Source organism: Mobula hypostoma, chromosome 24, assembly GCF_963921235.1.
Source record: "Mobula hypostoma chromosome 24, sMobHyp1.1, whole genome shotgun sequence".
NCBI lineage: Eukaryota > Metazoa > Chordata > Chondrichthyes > Myliobatiformes > Myliobatidae > Mobula > Mobula hypostoma.
In genome coordinates this window covers 27518946-27537923 of record NC_086120.1, presented here as the reverse complement: position 1 = coordinate 27537923, position 18978 = coordinate 27518946, and the positions used below count along the sequence as shown (strand labels likewise).

At 39.5% G+C, this 18978-nt stretch overlaps 1 protein-coding gene across 7 annotated transcripts in view; it reads left to right on the top strand.

Moving 5' to 3' along the window:
- LOC134337302 (CREB-regulated transcription coactivator 1-like) overlaps positions 1-18978 on the top strand; it is a 60040-nt gene that overhangs the window by 19051 nt on the left and 22011 nt on the right. For all 7 annotated transcript variants that reach the window (XM_063032194.1, XM_063032191.1, XM_063032195.1 and 4 more), the window contains exons 5-9: positions 812-912; positions 8288-8373; positions 14345-14388; positions 14482-14702; positions 15126-15268. In XM_063032194.1, the coding sequence (XP_062888264.1) occupies positions 812-912; positions 8288-8373; positions 14345-14388; positions 14482-14702; positions 15126-15268 (595 nt within the window). The remainder of the gene's footprint in view (positions 1-811; positions 913-8287; positions 8374-14344; positions 14389-14481; positions 14703-15125; positions 15269-18978) is intronic.

Below are 18978 nucleotides of genomic sequence, written 5' to 3'. Positions count from 1 at the left end.
GGGAGTGACTGAACTGAGCTGCAGCAAGTGTGGTGGAAAACAGCTCAGTTATTGGGGATGGCTGGACAAGCTTGGGTAGCTGAGCTTTGGGGCAAAACTGGTCCTCTGATTTTGAGCATTCTGTAACATGCTGTTTTTACCTGTTATATACAGAATGTTCACTTGAAAATTTTATGGAAGTAATTAGTTAAATTTCTAGTCACATGTAGAATCGTAGTGATAATGTCTACTCTTCAACCACATTTTTGATGTTTACTCAGTCTATCTCATGACTCTGGTCAGCATCCCACTTTCTATACAAAGTGCAAGGACTTCTTTGGTTGGGTATCACACAACAGCTGTAGATGCTGAAATGGTAGCAGCCTGGCCTTGTCTTACAATATGTGTTATAAGGCTGTCATTGTCCTGAAATAAATAAACAGTCTGGCTTTTTTCCATGATAAGTTTGCAGGTATTGTTATTTTCCTAAAGTGTATACTCTAGGATTTAGTTAAAAGGTAATTTTTGCACTAGAATTGTAGTTATCCAGGGTCTGTCGCTGTTTTTGATCTATAACTGGGATTATAATTACTAAGAGCAGGAACCTTCTTTGTTCTGTAATGTGTCCACTGGGTCTGTTGTGATACACTTCTGTGTTCTTTGGGATTGTCAGTGTACTATGTGTCATTTGTGTTTACTGGACTCCTGCCATCCATGATTCATTCTTAAATACTTTTAGCTTTTTTCTTAACTGATGTGTCCTTTTGTTTCTCACACTTGTACATTTGGTACTGGATTTTATCACGATTGAGTACTTGTAATTTACTTTCAGGACCAATTCAGACTCTGCTCTGCACCAGAGTACAATGAATCCCACTGCGCAGGATCCATTTAATGGGAGCACCCAAGAAACACAAAATCAACACAAGCGAGGTGAGAACAATGTTCACTTTGAGGGCACTGGCCTCTTTGATCAATTAACATCCTAAGCAGAGACTCATCCTGGCCAGCCTCTCATAGCCAGTTACAAAATATTCAAAACTTTTATTTTTCTAGCAGTTTATTTTATATACTGTTTGTCTGCACTAGCAAATACAAACTAACAGCTTTTACACTCAAAGTCACAGTCTCCTGACAGCATCAAAAATCCGACAGATGACTAAAGATTAAGGAATTCTAAAGTTAGACTAGAGAACCTATAAATACTCAGCAGGTCAGATAGGCATCTGTGGAGGCTGATATATTTCACATTTCAGACTGATACCTTTCTCAGCAGTTCTGAGAAGAGGGAGATAACAGTATCTGCTGTTAATGTAATCTTTAGATGTACAACCACAAACTCAGAGTTTGTAGCATTTCTACAGTGGTGCTAGAAAGTTTGTGAACCCTGTAGACTTTTCTCTATTTCTGCATAAATATGACATAAAACATGTTTGTTCAATTACTTATTGAGAAAAATGATTCAATATTACCTGCATTTGTTGGAAAAACTACGTGAACCTTCACTTTCAGTGTGTGGTGTGACCCCTTTGTACAGCAATAACTTCAACCAAATGTTTCTGGTAATCATTGATCAGTCCTGTACATCGGCTTGGGGGAATTTTTAAGCCATTCCTCCTTACAAAACTGCCTGAACTTTGGGATGCTGGTGGGCTTCCTTGCATGAACTGCTTGCTTCAGGTCCTTCCACGACATTTCTATAGGATTATGGTCAGGACATAGACTCGGCCATTCCAAAATATGAATTTTCTTCTTTTTAAACCATTTTGTTGTTGATTTATTCTTGTGTTTTAGATTATTGTCTTGTTGCATCATCTAACTTCTATTAAGTTTCAGGTGACAGACTACTATGCTGACAGTCTGCTGTAAAATGTCTTGATGCAATTTTGAATTCATTGTTCCCTCAACAATTACAAGCTGTCCAAGCCCTGAGGCAGCAAAACAGCCCCAAACCATGATGCCTTTCCACCATGCTTCACAGTTGGGATGAGGTTTTGGTGTTAGTGTGCAATGCCTTTTTTCCTCCATATATCATAATGTGCATTTGTGCCAAAAAGTTCAACTTTTGTCTCATCTGTCCACAGAACATTGTCCCTAAACCTTGTAGAACATCCAGGTGGTCTTTTGCAAACTTGAGACATGAGGCAATGTATTTTGTTGGAGAGCAGTTTCCTCCATGGTGTCCTTCCATGAACACCATATTTGTTCGGTGTTCTTATAGTGGCCACGTGAACAGAAACTTTAGCAAGTTTTGGAGATTTCTGCACATATTTTGCTGTTAAGCTTGGGCTTTTTCCACTTCTTTCAGTATTACACGTTGTGCCCTTGGTGTGATCTTTGCAGGATGCCTACTCCTAGGGAGAGTAGCAAAAGTACTGAGTTTCCTCCATTTGTAGCCTTCTTTTCTTACTGTGGACTGATGAACATTCATGTCTTTAGAAATGATTTTGTAGCCTTTTCCAGCTTCATGCATCTCTACAGTTCTTCCCATGTCCTCTGAAAGTTGTTTTGATCGAGGTAAGGTTTTGATCTTTCTTGAGAAGAACAGGCTCTGTCAGTAACCCGACTTAGTGTGTGTTTTTTATAGGGCAGGGCACCTGTACAACCCACACCTTCAATCTCATCTCATTGATTGGAACATCTGACTCCAAATAGCTTTTGTAGAAGGCATTACCCCAGAGATGTATATACTTTTTCCAACAAATACATGTGATATTGGATCATCTTTCTCAATAAATAAATGAACACATATAATATTTTTGTGTTATTTGTTTAATTGGATTCTCTTTATCTAGTTTTAGGACCTACATGAAGATCTGATCTCATTTTAGGTCATATTTATGCAGAAATAGAGAAAATTCTACAGGGTTCACAAACTTCCTAGCACTGCTGTATATCCAGTACAAGACCAAAGGACTCTAGTACCCAAGCTCTGTTGGACTGCAGGGATTTGCAGGAGATTGGGCATTTCTTATAGAACATGCCTGTCGATAGGTGTCAACTTGGTAAAAGGAAACTAATATTGATCATGTTGCCTGGGTTACGCAAGGAGTGAATATTGATGAGACTAGCAAGGTTATAAAGGTTGTAGATATTGATTGGATTGTCAGGAGGTGTACAGCGATTGAATATTGTTCATTTGGCAGAGTACCTTGGAGTGTGTTTTGTGCCAGTTTGGACATTTCCACTATTGCTGTGATGAGGTGTCAATGATTTGCAGTTCCTAGTTTAATCAGACTGGAGCCATTTTGGGCTCTCTCTTGATGATGTAAACCTCAGTAGTTAACTGTCTGGTATGCTTTAGACCAGATCTGAGCCCTGATCCTTTTAGCTTTAGCATCTAAATTAAAATCCAGGGGACCTGTTTTATGAATAAACAGGACTCACAAAGTTTTCATGGATAAGATGAAAGTAGATTTGAATATTTTTGGGAGATGATTATTACAAGTTGCTGTTGTGCATACAGTCGGCCCTCCATATCCGCGAGTTCCGCATGCGCGAATTCGCCAACCGCGAATCGAGAAAACCCGGAAGTGCTCATCCAGCACTTGTTGTTCGAACATGTACAGACTTTTTTTTCTTGTCATTATTCCCTAAACGATGCAGTATTACAACTATTTTACATAGTATTTACATTGTATTTGGTATTATAAGTAACCTAGAGATGATTTAAAGTATACGGGAGGATGTGCGTAGGTTATCGTGGATCAGGATCGGAACAAAAATGGAAGTTCTCTTACTAAGTAAATCGGAACAGGTACATCCGATATTATTTAGCATCAGCTAGTCAAACGTTTGTCTTAGTATATAGTATATATTTTACCTTTCTATGCATATAAAATACTTAAGAAACGTATGTTTCAGAGCCGGGCTCGGGAATGGAAGTTCTCGAGTTCGATCCAGTGACAGATCACTCCCGAGCACGCTGTCCATCCCTGCCAGGTTGATGTGGAGGATCAAAAACCCAAAACCCCAAAACCCAATAATTAAACCACTGCGTTGCTGCATAATAATTGTTGTTTTAATCGGGCAGGGCCTTTCTCATTTTATCCTTTAAAATTGTTCTGATCGTTGACCGAATGTAGCCTAACGCTTTTCCAATGACCAATGGCGTTCCACCTCTTTCCAATCGCTTTATTATTTCCACTTTATTTTAAATCACGATCGTGATTATTTTTGTAAACAGAAACCTTGCGGATTCAGAGCTCCGCCGCCGGGTCCTAATGCCCACCGCACTGAAACAGGTTAAATAAGGTCCGGGTTTCCGCTGGGTCCTAAGGTCCGCCACATTGAGACAGTTTGAATAAGGGACTTGAGCATCTACGTTTTTTGGTATCCGCAAGGGGTCCCGGAACCAATCCCTTGTGGATAAGGAGGGCCGACTGTACGTGTCTTAAGTTAAACTGACATCTGTTGTAACCTGAATTTTTTTTAAAAAACTGAGCTACTGACTTTAAATAAAAACTGAAAATGTTGAAGCATTCAGTGGATAAGCAACATCTGTGGAAAAGAAGCAGTTAATATTTCAGATCAAAGAACTGGGAAGGAGAACAAACAGAAGGTAAGAGAAGGCGATAGTTAGGACAGGGGAATTTCTCTGGTGAGGCCAAGATTGCCCAGTGACTAGTTGCAGCGGTTATCTGGTCATCAGGCGAATGTGGTAGAGAGAGAGAAAGGGGAAAAGGCCATGAAGTAAAGGCAGGTACAAGAATAGAGATAAGGAATGTGAAAAGGTGTGAAATGCACGTCTGTAGGACATACCCAGCAGGTCAGAGTGGACAAATGAAGAGAGAAAATGTGAGCCAATATCACAAATAGATGGTCTATTGAAGCAGAAATGGCCATTCTGACACAGAGAGAGGAAATGTTATCTGAGGTTGTAGAATTACGTGTTGAGTCTGGGTGGCCGCAGTGTTGCTCGGGAGAAGGTGATGCGCTGTTCCTCAATTCTGGCCTTCGCAGTCATAGATCATAGTGGGAGTGAATAGAGAATGAGGTGACAAGCAGCAGGGAGTTCTGAATGCAAGGTGTTCTACAAGGCTGCCCCTAATCTATAACCAGAGGAAATCACATTGCAGTACCAAATTAAAATTTGAAAATGTAGAAGTGAACCATTGCTTCATCAGGTGTGGCATTTCCTACCCTTCCATGGGGAATTACTTTAAGGTAGCAAGTGGTTTGTGGGAGCAAAAGAGTGGTTGAGGGAGTTACAAAGGGAACAGTATCTTAAATGCTTTTCTACAATGCATCAGTCTTTCTTCCAGGACTTGACTTACTCATCCTATTTCAATATGAGAGGACTATCCACAGACATGACAAAGTCAGTTGGTCTTGGGATGTACACTCAGTGGCCACTTTATTAGGTACAGGAGTGGAACTCGGTGTGGTCTTCTGCAGTTGTAGCCCATCAGTTCAAGGTTTGACTTGTGCATTTAGAGATGCTCTTCTGCACACCACTGTTGTAACGTGTGGTTATTTGAGTTACTATCGCCTTCCTGTCAGCTTGAACCAGTCTGTCTATTCTCCTCTGACCTCTCTCATTAACAAAGCATTTTTGCCCACAGAACTGCTGCTCCCTGAATGAACTTTGTTTCTCACACCTTTCTCTGTAAGCTTTAAAGACTATTGTGCGTGAAAATCCCAGAAGATCAGCAGTTTCCGAAACACTCAAATGACCTTGTCTGGCACTACCAATCATTCCCCAGTCAAAGTCATTTAGATCTCATTTCTTCGCCATTCTGATGCTTGGTCTGAATAACGACTGAACCTTTTGACCATGTCTGCATGCTTTTGTGCATTGAGTTGCTGTCACGTGATTAGCTGATTAGATATTTGCATTAATGAGCTGGTGTACAGGTGTACCTAATAAGTGGCCACTGGGTGTATTTTGTTTAAATAATTTTGCTTCATTTTTTCTCTAGTCCTTCTAGATTGCTGCATAGGCTGGGCTTGTCGCTCTGGGCCTAATTCTCCTTTCAAAGAACCTCGTATTTAAATTGTGAAAATGAAAAGCAAGAATTACTGTTTTGGGAAGATCCTAGGGTTGTCTCTATCCCATCTTAAGACACTGAAATTAATACCTGTTCTTCTCCCCCACCCCCTACCACCGCATTGGATTGCTATGCAACCACAATTCTTGCTTCTGTAAGTCAGGTCAGTGAGGGCAAGGCTGTGAATAAAATAATAAAAGCTATAAAGCAATATTACTTGCCAGTTTGATTGTACAATATCCTCCTAAATCTGTATTGTGACAGATGTCAGGGATCGTTATGGCCTTCGTATGACAACAGTTCTATTTTGATTGGAATTAAATAAAATTGAAAAGTAGTTGAAACTGACAGGGCAACAATTGTCATTTTCAGAGGAACAATTTCTTGAAGCATCTGGGGACAAAGCAGTAGTACTGTCCAACTCTATTTCAGATATGATGTTTCTGTGTCCAGCCCAAGTCTATGTGAAATACCTGCTAAAGTGGGGTTTTGAAGCCATGATCTTACTAAGGGCCTATATGCCCACAGCTCCTGTTTCTTAAGTTTTCAAAATGGAAGAGGGCAAGGCAGTCAAATCCTTGGGGGGAAAATGGCAGATATGTTCATGTTACAGCATGTCTGAAGTCAATTTAGTCCAAGATAATGTCATACTATCAGCTTGAACTGATTGGCAGAAACATAGCTGTGGATCATCTCCCCATTTTAGACTCAACACAGTTGCAGTTGACACCTAATAATTAATAAAACCTTCAACAGCACCATTTGCAGGAGCAATTATTATGATGTATCTTGTTTATCCCCCTCCCTTTCCCTTTCTTGTCATCTGTGAAGACCTCTCAGTGACCATTTCAACAACACTTTCCCACTGTCTCCCTATACCCTCTGACTCTCATGTAGTTCAGATAATTAATAGTCTCTGCCTTGAGTATATTTAGCGAGTTACCCCTCTGTAATTCTCTAGGATAATTATTTTTAAAAGAGTCACACCCATTTAAGCCAGGGGTCTCCCAACATGGAGTCCACAGATCTCTTGCTTAATGGTTTTGGTCCATTGCATAAAAAAGGTTGGGAATCCCTGATCTAAGAGAATAAATTCCTTTACATATCTAACTTAAATGGTGACCTCTTATTTGGAAGTTGTGCCCCAAGGTTATAGCATCTCAGCATCCACCCTGTGATTTCCTTCTGAATCTTATATGTTTCAATAAAGTCATCTCTTCTAAAATCTGATGAGTTATGGCCTAAACTGCTTTATCTATTTCTACTTGTAAATTCTTTCATCCCAGGAATCAACCTGTGAACCTTCACTGCACCACCTTCAAGGCAAGCATATTATTCCCTAAATGCGGAGTACTTTATTCAGTGCTTCCTTTGTGGTCTCAGCAATGTTCACGGTTGCATCCAAACTTCCTCTTAAACTCCATATGCAGTGACATGAAGATGGTACTTCATTGAGCTATCTTCTATTTTAATTTGTGATATTTCCACTTGGAGATTTTTGCACAGCCTTGGCTGTGGATTCACCCTTTGTTATTCCTCTGTAACCTTGGGACTACTGCTTGAGTTTTCCCAAAGATCTACAGACAGTTTGCACCTAAAGCTGACAATAGAGAGAAATGTGTATGTATGCACTGGCATCAGATTACATAAAAACAGTACATTGGAACCAGCGGCCACTCTTAACATCTCAGTATTACATAATCCTGTGCTGAGGTAATGATGCTAAAGGTGTCCAGACAACTGAATGAATGCCGGGGAAGATCACAAAGCAGGAATATTTGTTTTAGGGACAAAGGTTAGAGACATACACCTTGGAAACAGCAGCCCACTGAATCCATGTCAACTATGAAGCATTAACTCATATTAATCCAATAGACCAAAGAAAATATGGTATTAAAAAGAAACACTATGCTGCTCTTGGCAGGATGTGGAAGAATGAAAGTAAGAAAAATAAAGCAAAATGGCTGAAGTTTCAGTGAGTTACGTTCTTTGTCCCAAATGGTTTCAGGATATGGCCATTTCCAAGCAATGGACCTCTGTTTTATTTAACTACTTTATCATTTGAGACATAAGCCATGTGCCTTGGAGTTCCTGTAAGTGTATTCTCCTCAGAAGCTTGTGGTCACGGAGGTCTGGTCATCCTTTCCCCGCATTACGATTCCAGCTCATCCTCCTCCCCCACCCCTCCAACACGCCATACTACGTACACTCCCTCATGCAGCGCACCCCCTCTTTCCTACGCAGTACGTCCTCCCTCATGCCCATTTATTGTATGTTTCTCTCTCTTTCTGTCTCCTTCTCTTTCTCTCAACTCTTAGTATTACTGTTAACGGTTCCTGGGATGGAGGAGAATACGTCTGACAATGATAAATCCCTGTCCAAACAGCTTTGGGACAACAAAAAGGTACAGTAAGCCATTAATCATTTAATTTGTCAAGCTTGACTTGGAAACATAGGAAATAGAGCCTGGCTGCCAACCTCGTAATTTGTAATATTGAACATTGGTTACAGTTAGTAGATTCTTCACCTTTAATATCAATACTTCTCACTGATTCCCTCACCTTTTATTAAATTTCTTTCTTTATTTTTGATGCATTCATTTTTATTTTAGGTATTACACTAGGTTAATTAGGAAGTCCTACTTCTTCCCTCACGGTTGCTTTGTGCCCAAAGAAGTATTCCTTATAATGGCTTTTACAGATTTGAAGCATATAGTTAGTGCCAAAATTACTTTTTGAATTCATATCTTGTTAAACTATTTCAGTAGTTTGGATGACTAAGGACCTTTGTTTAAGACACTTTTTGATATTAATGCATTTCTAAATATCACCTCCCTCGGTACTGCATTATACTCTTGGTACTGCGTCAGAGTGTCACCTAGATTCTAAATTCAGACTGCAATTCAGGAGATATCACTGAGAGGGAAGGTTGGGAAGACCAGAACTCCTCTATTAAACTTGCATTCAGCCTACTTTATTGATCTCACCTTTGAACCATTGGGTAATTAGGTTTAAAATTTGTGCAGATCAAAGAGAGTGCAGATGGAACAACTTTCATTTCATACATATATTATCAGTTTAAAAATCAGATATATTATCACTAACTTATATAACATGGTATTTGTTTTGTGGCGGCAGTACAGTGTAAGGACATAAAATTACTATAAATTATAGAAATAATAAATAGTGCAAAAATAGAAAGATAGTGTTCATGGGTTTATGGGCCATTCAGAAATCTAATGGTGGAAAGGAAGAAGCTGTTCTTGAGTTGTTAAGTATGGGCCTTACGGCTCCTGTACAACCTCCTTGATAGTAGTAAGGGGAAGAGGGTATTTCGCGATCAGTGAGAGTCATTATCAGACATCCCACCCTGCAAAAACTCATTTCAGGGAGGTAGCACCATGAATTTGTGAGACACTCCCGGAACTTCCAGGAGAGGTGGGATGTCTGCAATAGAGTAGCTCCTTAGCAGCTAGCCAGCTAGTTTAAATAACGTTAGCTATGCTAATGAATGAATGACACCTGTTAAACTCACCTCAACATGTCTTATACAGTCTTAACCCACCATGGGCAATAGAAAAGTCACTGTTGCAAACAGTGCAGCGAGCAACACTCATTATGTTGACCCCTATTAGGCAGGGGTACACTTTAGTGTAGTCTGGGGTGAAGTACGTTTTATATTTTTTTTGGAACACTCTGCCATGGTGCTCTCTCTCGTTCTTTCTCTCACTCTCGCTCGCTCTCAAAAAAATCTATTTCTGGGATATTGTATATAATTTGGGGGCATCAGGGAGCTGCTATCAATAAGCGGGAGACTTCCGGGAGAGGTAGGATGTCTGCATTATTGATGGATGCCACCTTCTTGAGGCAGCATCTCATGAAGGGTTGTGTCTGTGATGTAGCTGGCTATTGGATATCAAATTAAAGCATTTGTAAACCAGCTAGACACACCGTTTTAATCCCAAATACACTATATCCTTTATTGTAAGTAGAGGATCACAGCCACATACTCAAAGAAGGTCATGACTATGATTTAGAGGCAGGTTTGTGCTGTAGGCTAGATTGCTATTTCAGCAGACAGAGGCTTCCTTTGAAGAGATAGCCATCCACTGATTCACCCATTGGCTTCAATAAGTGCGTAAACAGGAGTCAACTCACATTTGGGAACCCTGATGCATTTATATGGCAGCAAATATTAGTTTATATTTTCTCAATAAGCAGATTGTAAGTATTTTTCAGCCACCTGAAGATTTTTTTTTTATAGAAGTATACTGGTCTATACCAGTGCTTCTGCTCTTCAAAAGCTCATCCCATTTCTTTTCTCCAAAGCTATCACCAAATCATTCTGTTCCTTTCATCTTGGTCTTTATTTTCTATTAAATGCATCTTTCCTAATTGCCTCAATTGGTCCTTGTGCTGTTTGTAATCCAATTATTCTTTGTGTGATAGAGTTTGTTGTAGATTTGCTATTGGATGTATTTGAGACAGTTTTAGACTTAGCCCCTATTTTTAGCTTTGATTGTAAGTAAAACGTTTCCATTGGTCTTGTCTTTCAAACTCATTTATTCTGACTTCTGCTTGATCAGAGAAATCATCGGGGACTTATATCACAAGAGGAGACCCTTCAGTTCATCACATAGGTGCTAGTCAATCCCATCTGGTAGACCTAGGCCCATAGTCCTCCAGGTCAAAGTATCAAGAACACATCCACACTCATCCATTTCTTGAGAATAGGATCATATCACAGGCACTCTTTTCTCCGTCTTGGTATTCTAATTAATCTATTTTGCACCTTATTTGTGTAATTTATAATCTCCTCCTTATCCTTTAAGTATGTAGGCCAAACTGATCATAGTCCTCCACGGTTCAATTGGTGTGATAGCAGTTTAACTGAGTCTTACTTAGAACTAACTTAGAAACAGATAAAAGGGCATTGACAGCAGGAGCTGTAAAAAGGCCATCTAAAGGATAGTCATGAGTGCAGGGCTTTGAGGACCATTTGGCTCAGACCTAGTTGTGGACTCCTCTGCTTTGTGGGGATAGCCACATAATGCGGCCTCAAGCTTGATTTAACTCTTGGCAATGCCAGATATTAGTACAACCTAATGAAGATTTTTTCTTGGAAGGGGAGTGGGGGCAGTTGGAACTCAGATGAAAGTTTATCTTTTTTTTTTAATTTTTCAGTCTCTCTAGAAATGAATTGTGGACAGCAGTGGTCCCTGTGTGATCCGTGTGGAACACCACTAGCCATCACTTTTCAGTCTGAGTAATCAGCAGACTCCTCTTCATTTTGTAACCAAGTTGTTATCTACTCTGCTTCTTGTTCCAAATTCCACATATTCTCACCTTATCAAAAACTGTGGAAATTCGACTGCTGTTTACTTAACCTGGAGTGGTCATCATTCTTTGAAAATATTGAACTTAAATAGTTATGGCCTGATTTTTCACTCTTCCCTTGGCTCTTCTGGGGATCCAGTCAAATCTCCTTTTCTTCCCTCTTCCAGGGCTAGTGGAACTGTTTGTAAGTGATGTGCCCTGTAAGTTCCATGTAGATTAGAGGAAAACATGTTGAGAAAGATATGTTTCACTCAGAATGGAAGAGTTCTAGATTTCATGTCAAAAGGGCAGAAGAGGCAGAAATCCTCATCACATTCAAAATATTATTATTTCTTCATGGCTGTTTCTAGACAGTATAGAATTTATTGTCCTTCCCGAAATGTTGGGGAGCTGAGTCAACCGCATTGATAGGCTTCAGTCACACTTGGCTGGAAGAAAAAGGACAGCAGATTTCTTTCTGTGCTGGGTATTAGAGAAGCATATGAATTTTAACAATAATTTAGTATTTTCTTGATTGCCATTACTGAGATAACTTTAACCATAGGCTTACTTAATTATTTAAAATTGAATACTCCTGTTGCCATGGTTGCATATGAACGTGTTAATGGGTCAGTGGTCCTACCTCCAACTGCTAAAGCATTAATCTACCTGCTTTGATCCTCTGTCCCATTTAAAACGTCCTTGTGTGCATTGAAAAACTATGACTTGCATAAAACATTAGAATTAGAAGCAGGAGTAGGACATTTGGCTCCTCCATTTATTAAAATCATGGCTGACTGTTTACACATACCTGTACTAACTCCATGTTCCGTGATTCCATTTTTATAAATCTATTGTTCTCAAAATATTGAATACACTTAACTCCTGAGTTTCCACTGTTCTCTCAAGAGAGTTCCTAAGATCACCATCTGCTGGGTGAAGGTGGTCCTCTCGTCTGATTGGCAAATCTGTCATTTCAAGACTCAGATCACTGCAAGGGAAATCATCAACTCTGCATATATCCTATCAGGGCCTGTAAGAACTATGTAGGTTTTGGTAAGATTACTTCTAATTCTCCTAAATTTAACTGAGTGTAGACCTTAGTTTTCCTCAAAGGGCAAGCCACCAGAACAAGGATCTAAATCTGCATTTTATAGATGAGAACGTGAAAATGCTAGAGATTATAAATAATTTGAAATATTGGTAGCAATTATAAATAATTACTTAGAAAACACAGACAATGTTCAATATTAATAGATAATTAAAGGACTATGGAGCCTATTGTGAAGGAGAAAGAACTCAAAACAACTTCTTTCATTTGGGGAAATAAATGACAAATAACAGGGTGAAAGGCTAACAAACCTCATGAACCCTAATGAACTGCATCCTAGAGTCAGTGGAAATCAGGCAGAGATAGTGGATATGTGGGCTGCAACCTTTCAAAATTCTCTAGATTCTGGAGAGGTGCCAGAGGAACAGAAAACCTGTGGTATCAGTGGTGGGTCCATGACTATTAACCATCTGTACTATTGAGTTTGATGAAGGGATAGCCAAAATTGTTGATGATGCACAGATAAGTGGGTTAGTAAGTTCTAATGGAGGACTCAAAGAGCTTGCAATGGGATATAGATTGATGAACTGAATGAGAAAATAGTTGGCAAATAAAATATAATGCAGGATAATGTCAGGTTATCCACCTTAGAAGGAAGATAAAAAAAAAACAAATTATTATTTAGATAAAATGATTACGAAGTGTGAACTAGAAAGGGTTGGCATGCAGGTACAGCAGGGAATTAAGGCTAATGAAATGATTATCTATCAGAGAATGAAGTACACGTGAAGGGAAGATTTGATGCACATTTACAAGTCACTGGCACAGTTTTGCTTTTTATTTTATAAGAAGCGTGTACTTCCATTGGGGACAGTGCAGATACAGTGAAGTACCTGATTGATTCCTGGGATAAAGGAGTTGATGTAAGAAAGGTTGATCAGGTTGGGCATATGCTTATTGGAACGGAAATGACCTCAGAGGTACAAGGTTCTGATGTGGTGGATGCTGAGTAACTGTTTAGAAGTAGAGAGTAACTGAAACTAGGGACATAGTTTCTGAATAAGAAACCATCTATCCAAGACAAAGAAAAGGAATTTCCTTTCTCAGATAGTTGTGACTCTTTAAAATTCTCTGTTTCAGATCATTGTGATGTGATGTCATTTGAACATATTTGAAGCTGAGGATGATACTTTTGAAGCCTGAAATTGATTGATATTTAAACTACTTGGAGTCAAGGGATGTGGGGAGAGTGGGAAATTATGTGTTGAGGCCAAATTTGGATTTCATTGAATGGCAGAGAAGGCTTCAGGGGTCACCAATCCCACACCTGCTGTTGTTATTTGTGTTGTAACGAAGTAATCTGATGAACTTTTGCTACAGTCTCTATATTGCAAGTAACTCTCTTGGTAATTAGACTCTACTTAATTAAATTTGTGATATTTGGGTTTAAAGTTGCAGGCAGTTTTGTAGTACAGGTCTACTGATCAAGTGCTGAAAGGTGGATTAGAGTGGTTGGCTTTTTTTCATTCACCTCAGGTATGAAGGGCTGAATAGACACCTGTGTCATAGGTTTTACATGATTCCACATTGGAATTTTGTTCAGATAGTGTTGAAGCAGGGCTGCAGGGCTGCAGGAAGAATGAAAACAAAGACTCAGCATCAGAATTACGTTGCTCTAATACTTTTCTCCAAAAGATAATAAAAATTAAAAAGATTAAATTTTTTAAAATATTAAAATTCTATTATTTATTTATTGAGTGGGAAGGTATTACTGCCTGTTTAATTTTCATACATTGCTTGATGTAGGAGAAACTTAATTCATTCAGAATTAGGGTAATGTTAAGGTGGTGTTAAGGCAATGTCTGTATGGTTTTGTAAAGAAGTTATGGACTGTCCAAATGGAAGGTGTTGGAATAATGAATGATTAAGAATTGATATCACTGGTTTATTTTTGCTAGTTTTAGCTATGGTGATTAATATTTTATGCTATCTCTTAATTTAACCCACAGTCTGTGTCATCCCGGCCGAAATCATGTGAAGTCCCAGGAATCAAGTGAGTTGACTTTTTTCTTTATGGCACATGTGTGTGCGACGGAGCAATGCAGTTCCAAATTTCAATTATTTTTTTTTTGTTTTTCCTCTACAGTATTTTCCCATCTGCAGACCAAGAAAATACCACATCACTGATTCCTGCTGCCCATAACACTGGTGGATCCTTGCCAGACCTCACAAATATTCACTTCCCACCACCTTTACCTACCCCATTAGACCCAGAGGAGTCAACATTCCCAACCCTGGGCAGCGCAAATAGTACCGGAAACCTGACGGCAAACATGAACCATCTGGGACTTAGCACTAACAGTCAGGGTATGTGAAAGAGTATAATTAGTCACAGTTAAGCTACAGTATGTGCTGGCTCTCTGCACTAACATCCAGGATAAGTGCAGGATGAATTGATCCAGCTGTATGGAAATATGCTGTTTCTTGACTTGGAAGAATGTTGGATTACAGAAACTCTTGTAGAGCAGTAAGAAGAGGGAAATGAATGAAGGAAAGACTGATTGCTCTTCCAGGAAAACTCCAATGGGCCTTATACTGTTAGGCAGTAAATATACAAAATGCGTGAAGAATTCTTAATATCTGCTTTTTATCTGCTCACTTAGTGAGGACAGCCAGAACTGGTCCACCTGCTGCTGTTGAGCAGTGGGTGTGAACTAAGGGAAAGTTCCTGTGAAATAATGTTGATCCCTGTCATTTTCCAATCTTGTTAACATTTTGCATTGATTGTAGGTTTGACATCATCACAAGGGTCACTCCAGAGCCGGCAACCCACAGCAACCCCTCTCACCTTACCAGTCAGCACAGACTCACGAAGACAGCAGCAACAACTACAGCTGTCGCCAGCTCTCTCACCACTCTCTCCAATCACGCAGGTATTGTCTGTGAAATAGAAACTTTATATCCAGTTCATGGGAATATTTTTATAAAATCTATTAAAAAAGTAACAACTCGATAAAGGCTAAGCATCTCACAATTTAATTTATTCAGGCTGCTTTTTATTCCTGAGGTCTGGTAATGAAGAGTTGGTATAACACATTCTTCACAGTCACTCACAATTTCAGCTGTAGCACAGTAAATATAGGATTAGTGTTACATGTAAAGAATCAGACCTTGCAACTATGAACCTAGGCATTTTCATCACCATCTTTGGATGTTTTTGTCCTAAAATACCCTTAACCCATCAGACATGACAACACTGTAATAGACTGAAGTAAGAGATAGAGTAGAATGCCGTAGAGTTTGGAGAGGATAAGTGGGAGGTAATACCCCCAACTCTGAACTGATTCCACAATCTATGTTCACATTTTCAAGGAATGTACAGTTCACATTCTCAGTGTTACCTATCTGTCTATTTAATTTGCATAAATTGTATTTTGCACATTGTCTTTGTGTGTAGTTTTTCCTTGATCTTACTGTATTTCTTTGTTCTACTGTGAATGCCTGCAAGAAAATTAATCTGGGGGTAGTACATGTTGACATGCACAGTTGCAAGATAAAGTTTGTGAACCTTTTGCAATTACCTGGTTTTCTACATTAATTACTCATAACATCGACTGTACCTCTTCCTAGAGATGCTGCCTGGCCTGCTGCGTTTACAAGCAACTTTTATGTGTGTTACTTGAAATTCCAGCATCTGCAGATTTCCTTGTGTAACTGTTTTGGCAGATTGTGATAAGATACAAGCGATTGTTCTTCTATACGGAGTACACCATTTAAAGAATTTCACTTAGGTTCAAAAAGGTACGTGAACCTCTGGGGTAATGCTTTCTACAAAAACTATTTGGAGTCCAGTGTTCCAATCAATGAGATAAGATTGGAAGTGTGGGTTGTAGAGATGCCCTGTCCTATAAAAAAGACAGACAAAGTTAGTTTACTGACAGAGCCTGCTCTTCTTAAGAAAAGTCTGTTTATGTGCACCATGCCTTGATCAAAACAACTTTCAGAGGATCTTAGAAGAAGAATTCTAGAGATCCAAGATGCTGGAAAAAGCTACAAAAGCATTTCTAAAGAGCTGAGTGCACATCAGTCCACGGTAAGAGAAATTGTCTACAAATGAAGGAAATTCGGTCTGTTGTTACTCTCCCTAGGAGTGGGTGTCTTGCAAAGATCACACTAAGAACACAACATACAATGCTGAAGGAGGTGAAAAAGAACACAAGGGTAAGAGCAAAAGACCTGCAGAAATCTCTAGAACTTGCTAACGTCTCTGTTCATGTGTCCACTAGAAGGAAAACACTGAACAAGAACAGTGTTCGTGGAAGGACATCACAGGGGAAATCTCTCTGCTCTCCAAAAAAAACATTGTTGCATATTTCAAGTTTGCAAGATACCATGTGGACGCTCCATAACTCTTCTGAGACAATGTTCTGTTCACAGATTAGACAAAAGTTGAACTCTTTGTCAGAAGTGCACACTGTTATGTTTGGTGGTAAAAGGACACCGAACATCGAAACCTCATCCCAACTGTGAAGCATGGTGGAAGGAGCATCGTGGTTTGGGACTGCTTTGCTGGCTCAAGGCCTGTACAGCTTGTAATTGTTGAGTGCTCCAAAACAGACAAGTAAATCAACAACAGAAAATTTTAAAAAGAAGAAAATTCCAGACTTTAACCCAATTGAGGTGCTGTGGCATAACCTGAAGAAGGCTGTTCATTCAAAGTATCCCAGAAATATTGATGACTGAAGCAGTTTTGTACAGAGGAATGTTCTAAAATTCCTCTTCACCATTGTGCAAGTCTGATCAGCTGCTGTAGAAAATGTTTGGCGGAGGTTATTACTGCTAAAGAGGTTCTACCAGTTATTAAATACAAGGGTTTACATACTTCTTCCATCCTGGATTGTGAATGATTAAACAATGTATTCAATAAAGACATGAAAAGTACAATTGTTTGTGTGTTGTTAGTTTAGGCAGATTGTGTTTGTCTATTATTGTGACTTAAATGAAGATCAGACTACATTTTATGAGTAATTAATGCAGAAAAGCAGGTAATAGTCATAGTCATACTTTATTGATCCCGGGGGAAATTGGTTTTCGTTAGTTGCACCATAAATAATAAATAGTAATAAAACCATAAATAGTTAAATAGTAATATGTAAATTATGCCAGGAAATAAGTCCAGGACCAGCCTATTGGCTCAGGGTGTCTGACCCTCCAAGGGAGGAGTTGTAAAGTTTGATGGCCACAGGCAGGAATGACTTCCTATGATGCTCTGTGTTGCATCTCGGAGGAATGAGTCTCTGGCTGAATGTACTCCTGTGCCCACCCAGTACATTATGTAGTGGATGGGAGACATTGTCCAAGATGGCATGCAACTTGGACAGCATCCTCTTTTCAGACACCACCGTCAGAGAGTCCAGTTCCATTCCCACAACATCACTGGCCTTACGAATGAGTTTGTTGATTCTGTTGGTGTCTGCTACCCTCAGCCTGCTGCCCCAGCACACAACAGCAAACATGATAGCACTGGCCACCACAGACTCGTAGAACATCCTCAGCATCGTCCGGCAGATGTTAAAGGACCTCAGTCTCCTCAGGAAATAGAGACGGCTCTGACCCTTCTTGTAGACAGCCTCAGTGTTCTTAGACCGGTCCAGTTTATTGTCAATTCATATCCCCAGGTATTTGTAATCCTCCACCATGTCCACACTGACCCCCTGGATGGAAACAGGGGTCACCAGTACCTTAGCTCTCCTCAGGTCTACCACCAGCTCCTTAGTCTTATTTTTGCAAAGGGTTCACAAACTTTATTGCAACTGTATATACTCTGATGATAAATTTACTTTGAACTTTGTCCCATTACCATCTTGTCATCCTCGGAAACTTAAAGATTCAGATTTGAAGAAGTCTCATTTCATCCGATCAGTTGCGGGCAATGAAAACTGCTGCAGATTGCCCCTGGTGAACACCACATGGAGAAAGCACTTGAAAACAGCAAGAGTACAGAATGTATTCTGGTAGAGGCTTTTAAGATCGATAATAACTCAGTAACACCATCCTGACCAAATTGGCTGAGTTCTGAAAGTCATAGCTGCCAGAGTAGATCTGCCCAATTGTGAGACTATATCTACATAATCCTCACTGATCTGCCTGTTGATGTTTCATCTGTCTTCGACAGCATTAGTAGGCTTAACCAGCACACAATAATTTCGGAGACTAAGCGCACCCTTCATCATGGCACAGAAAATGTTGGAAACACTAAATGTGTAAGGCAACAACACTGGAAATAATAACAAAGTCAATGTTTCAAGGTTTCTCCTTCCCAGTCTAATGAGAGATCCTTACCCTGTTACCGGCTGAGTGTTTTCTCCATTTAATATCACAGCAATATTTAAGTGATTCAGAATAGAAAACATTTCTTATGGCAATGACTCCATTCTGTTTTTTTTTTGGTTCCAGATTACAAAATCTGAAGTCTCTTTTGTCCTTTTGTCAACATTCAATTGGGCTGATTAATGGCAATTGATATTTATATTGCAAATCTTTCAGGCAAAGATAACACCTCCTCTTGATATTCAATAGCATTGCCTGGCTGAGTCAGCCATCAGCAATAGAGGTTATCATGGACCACATAACGTGCCCTGCA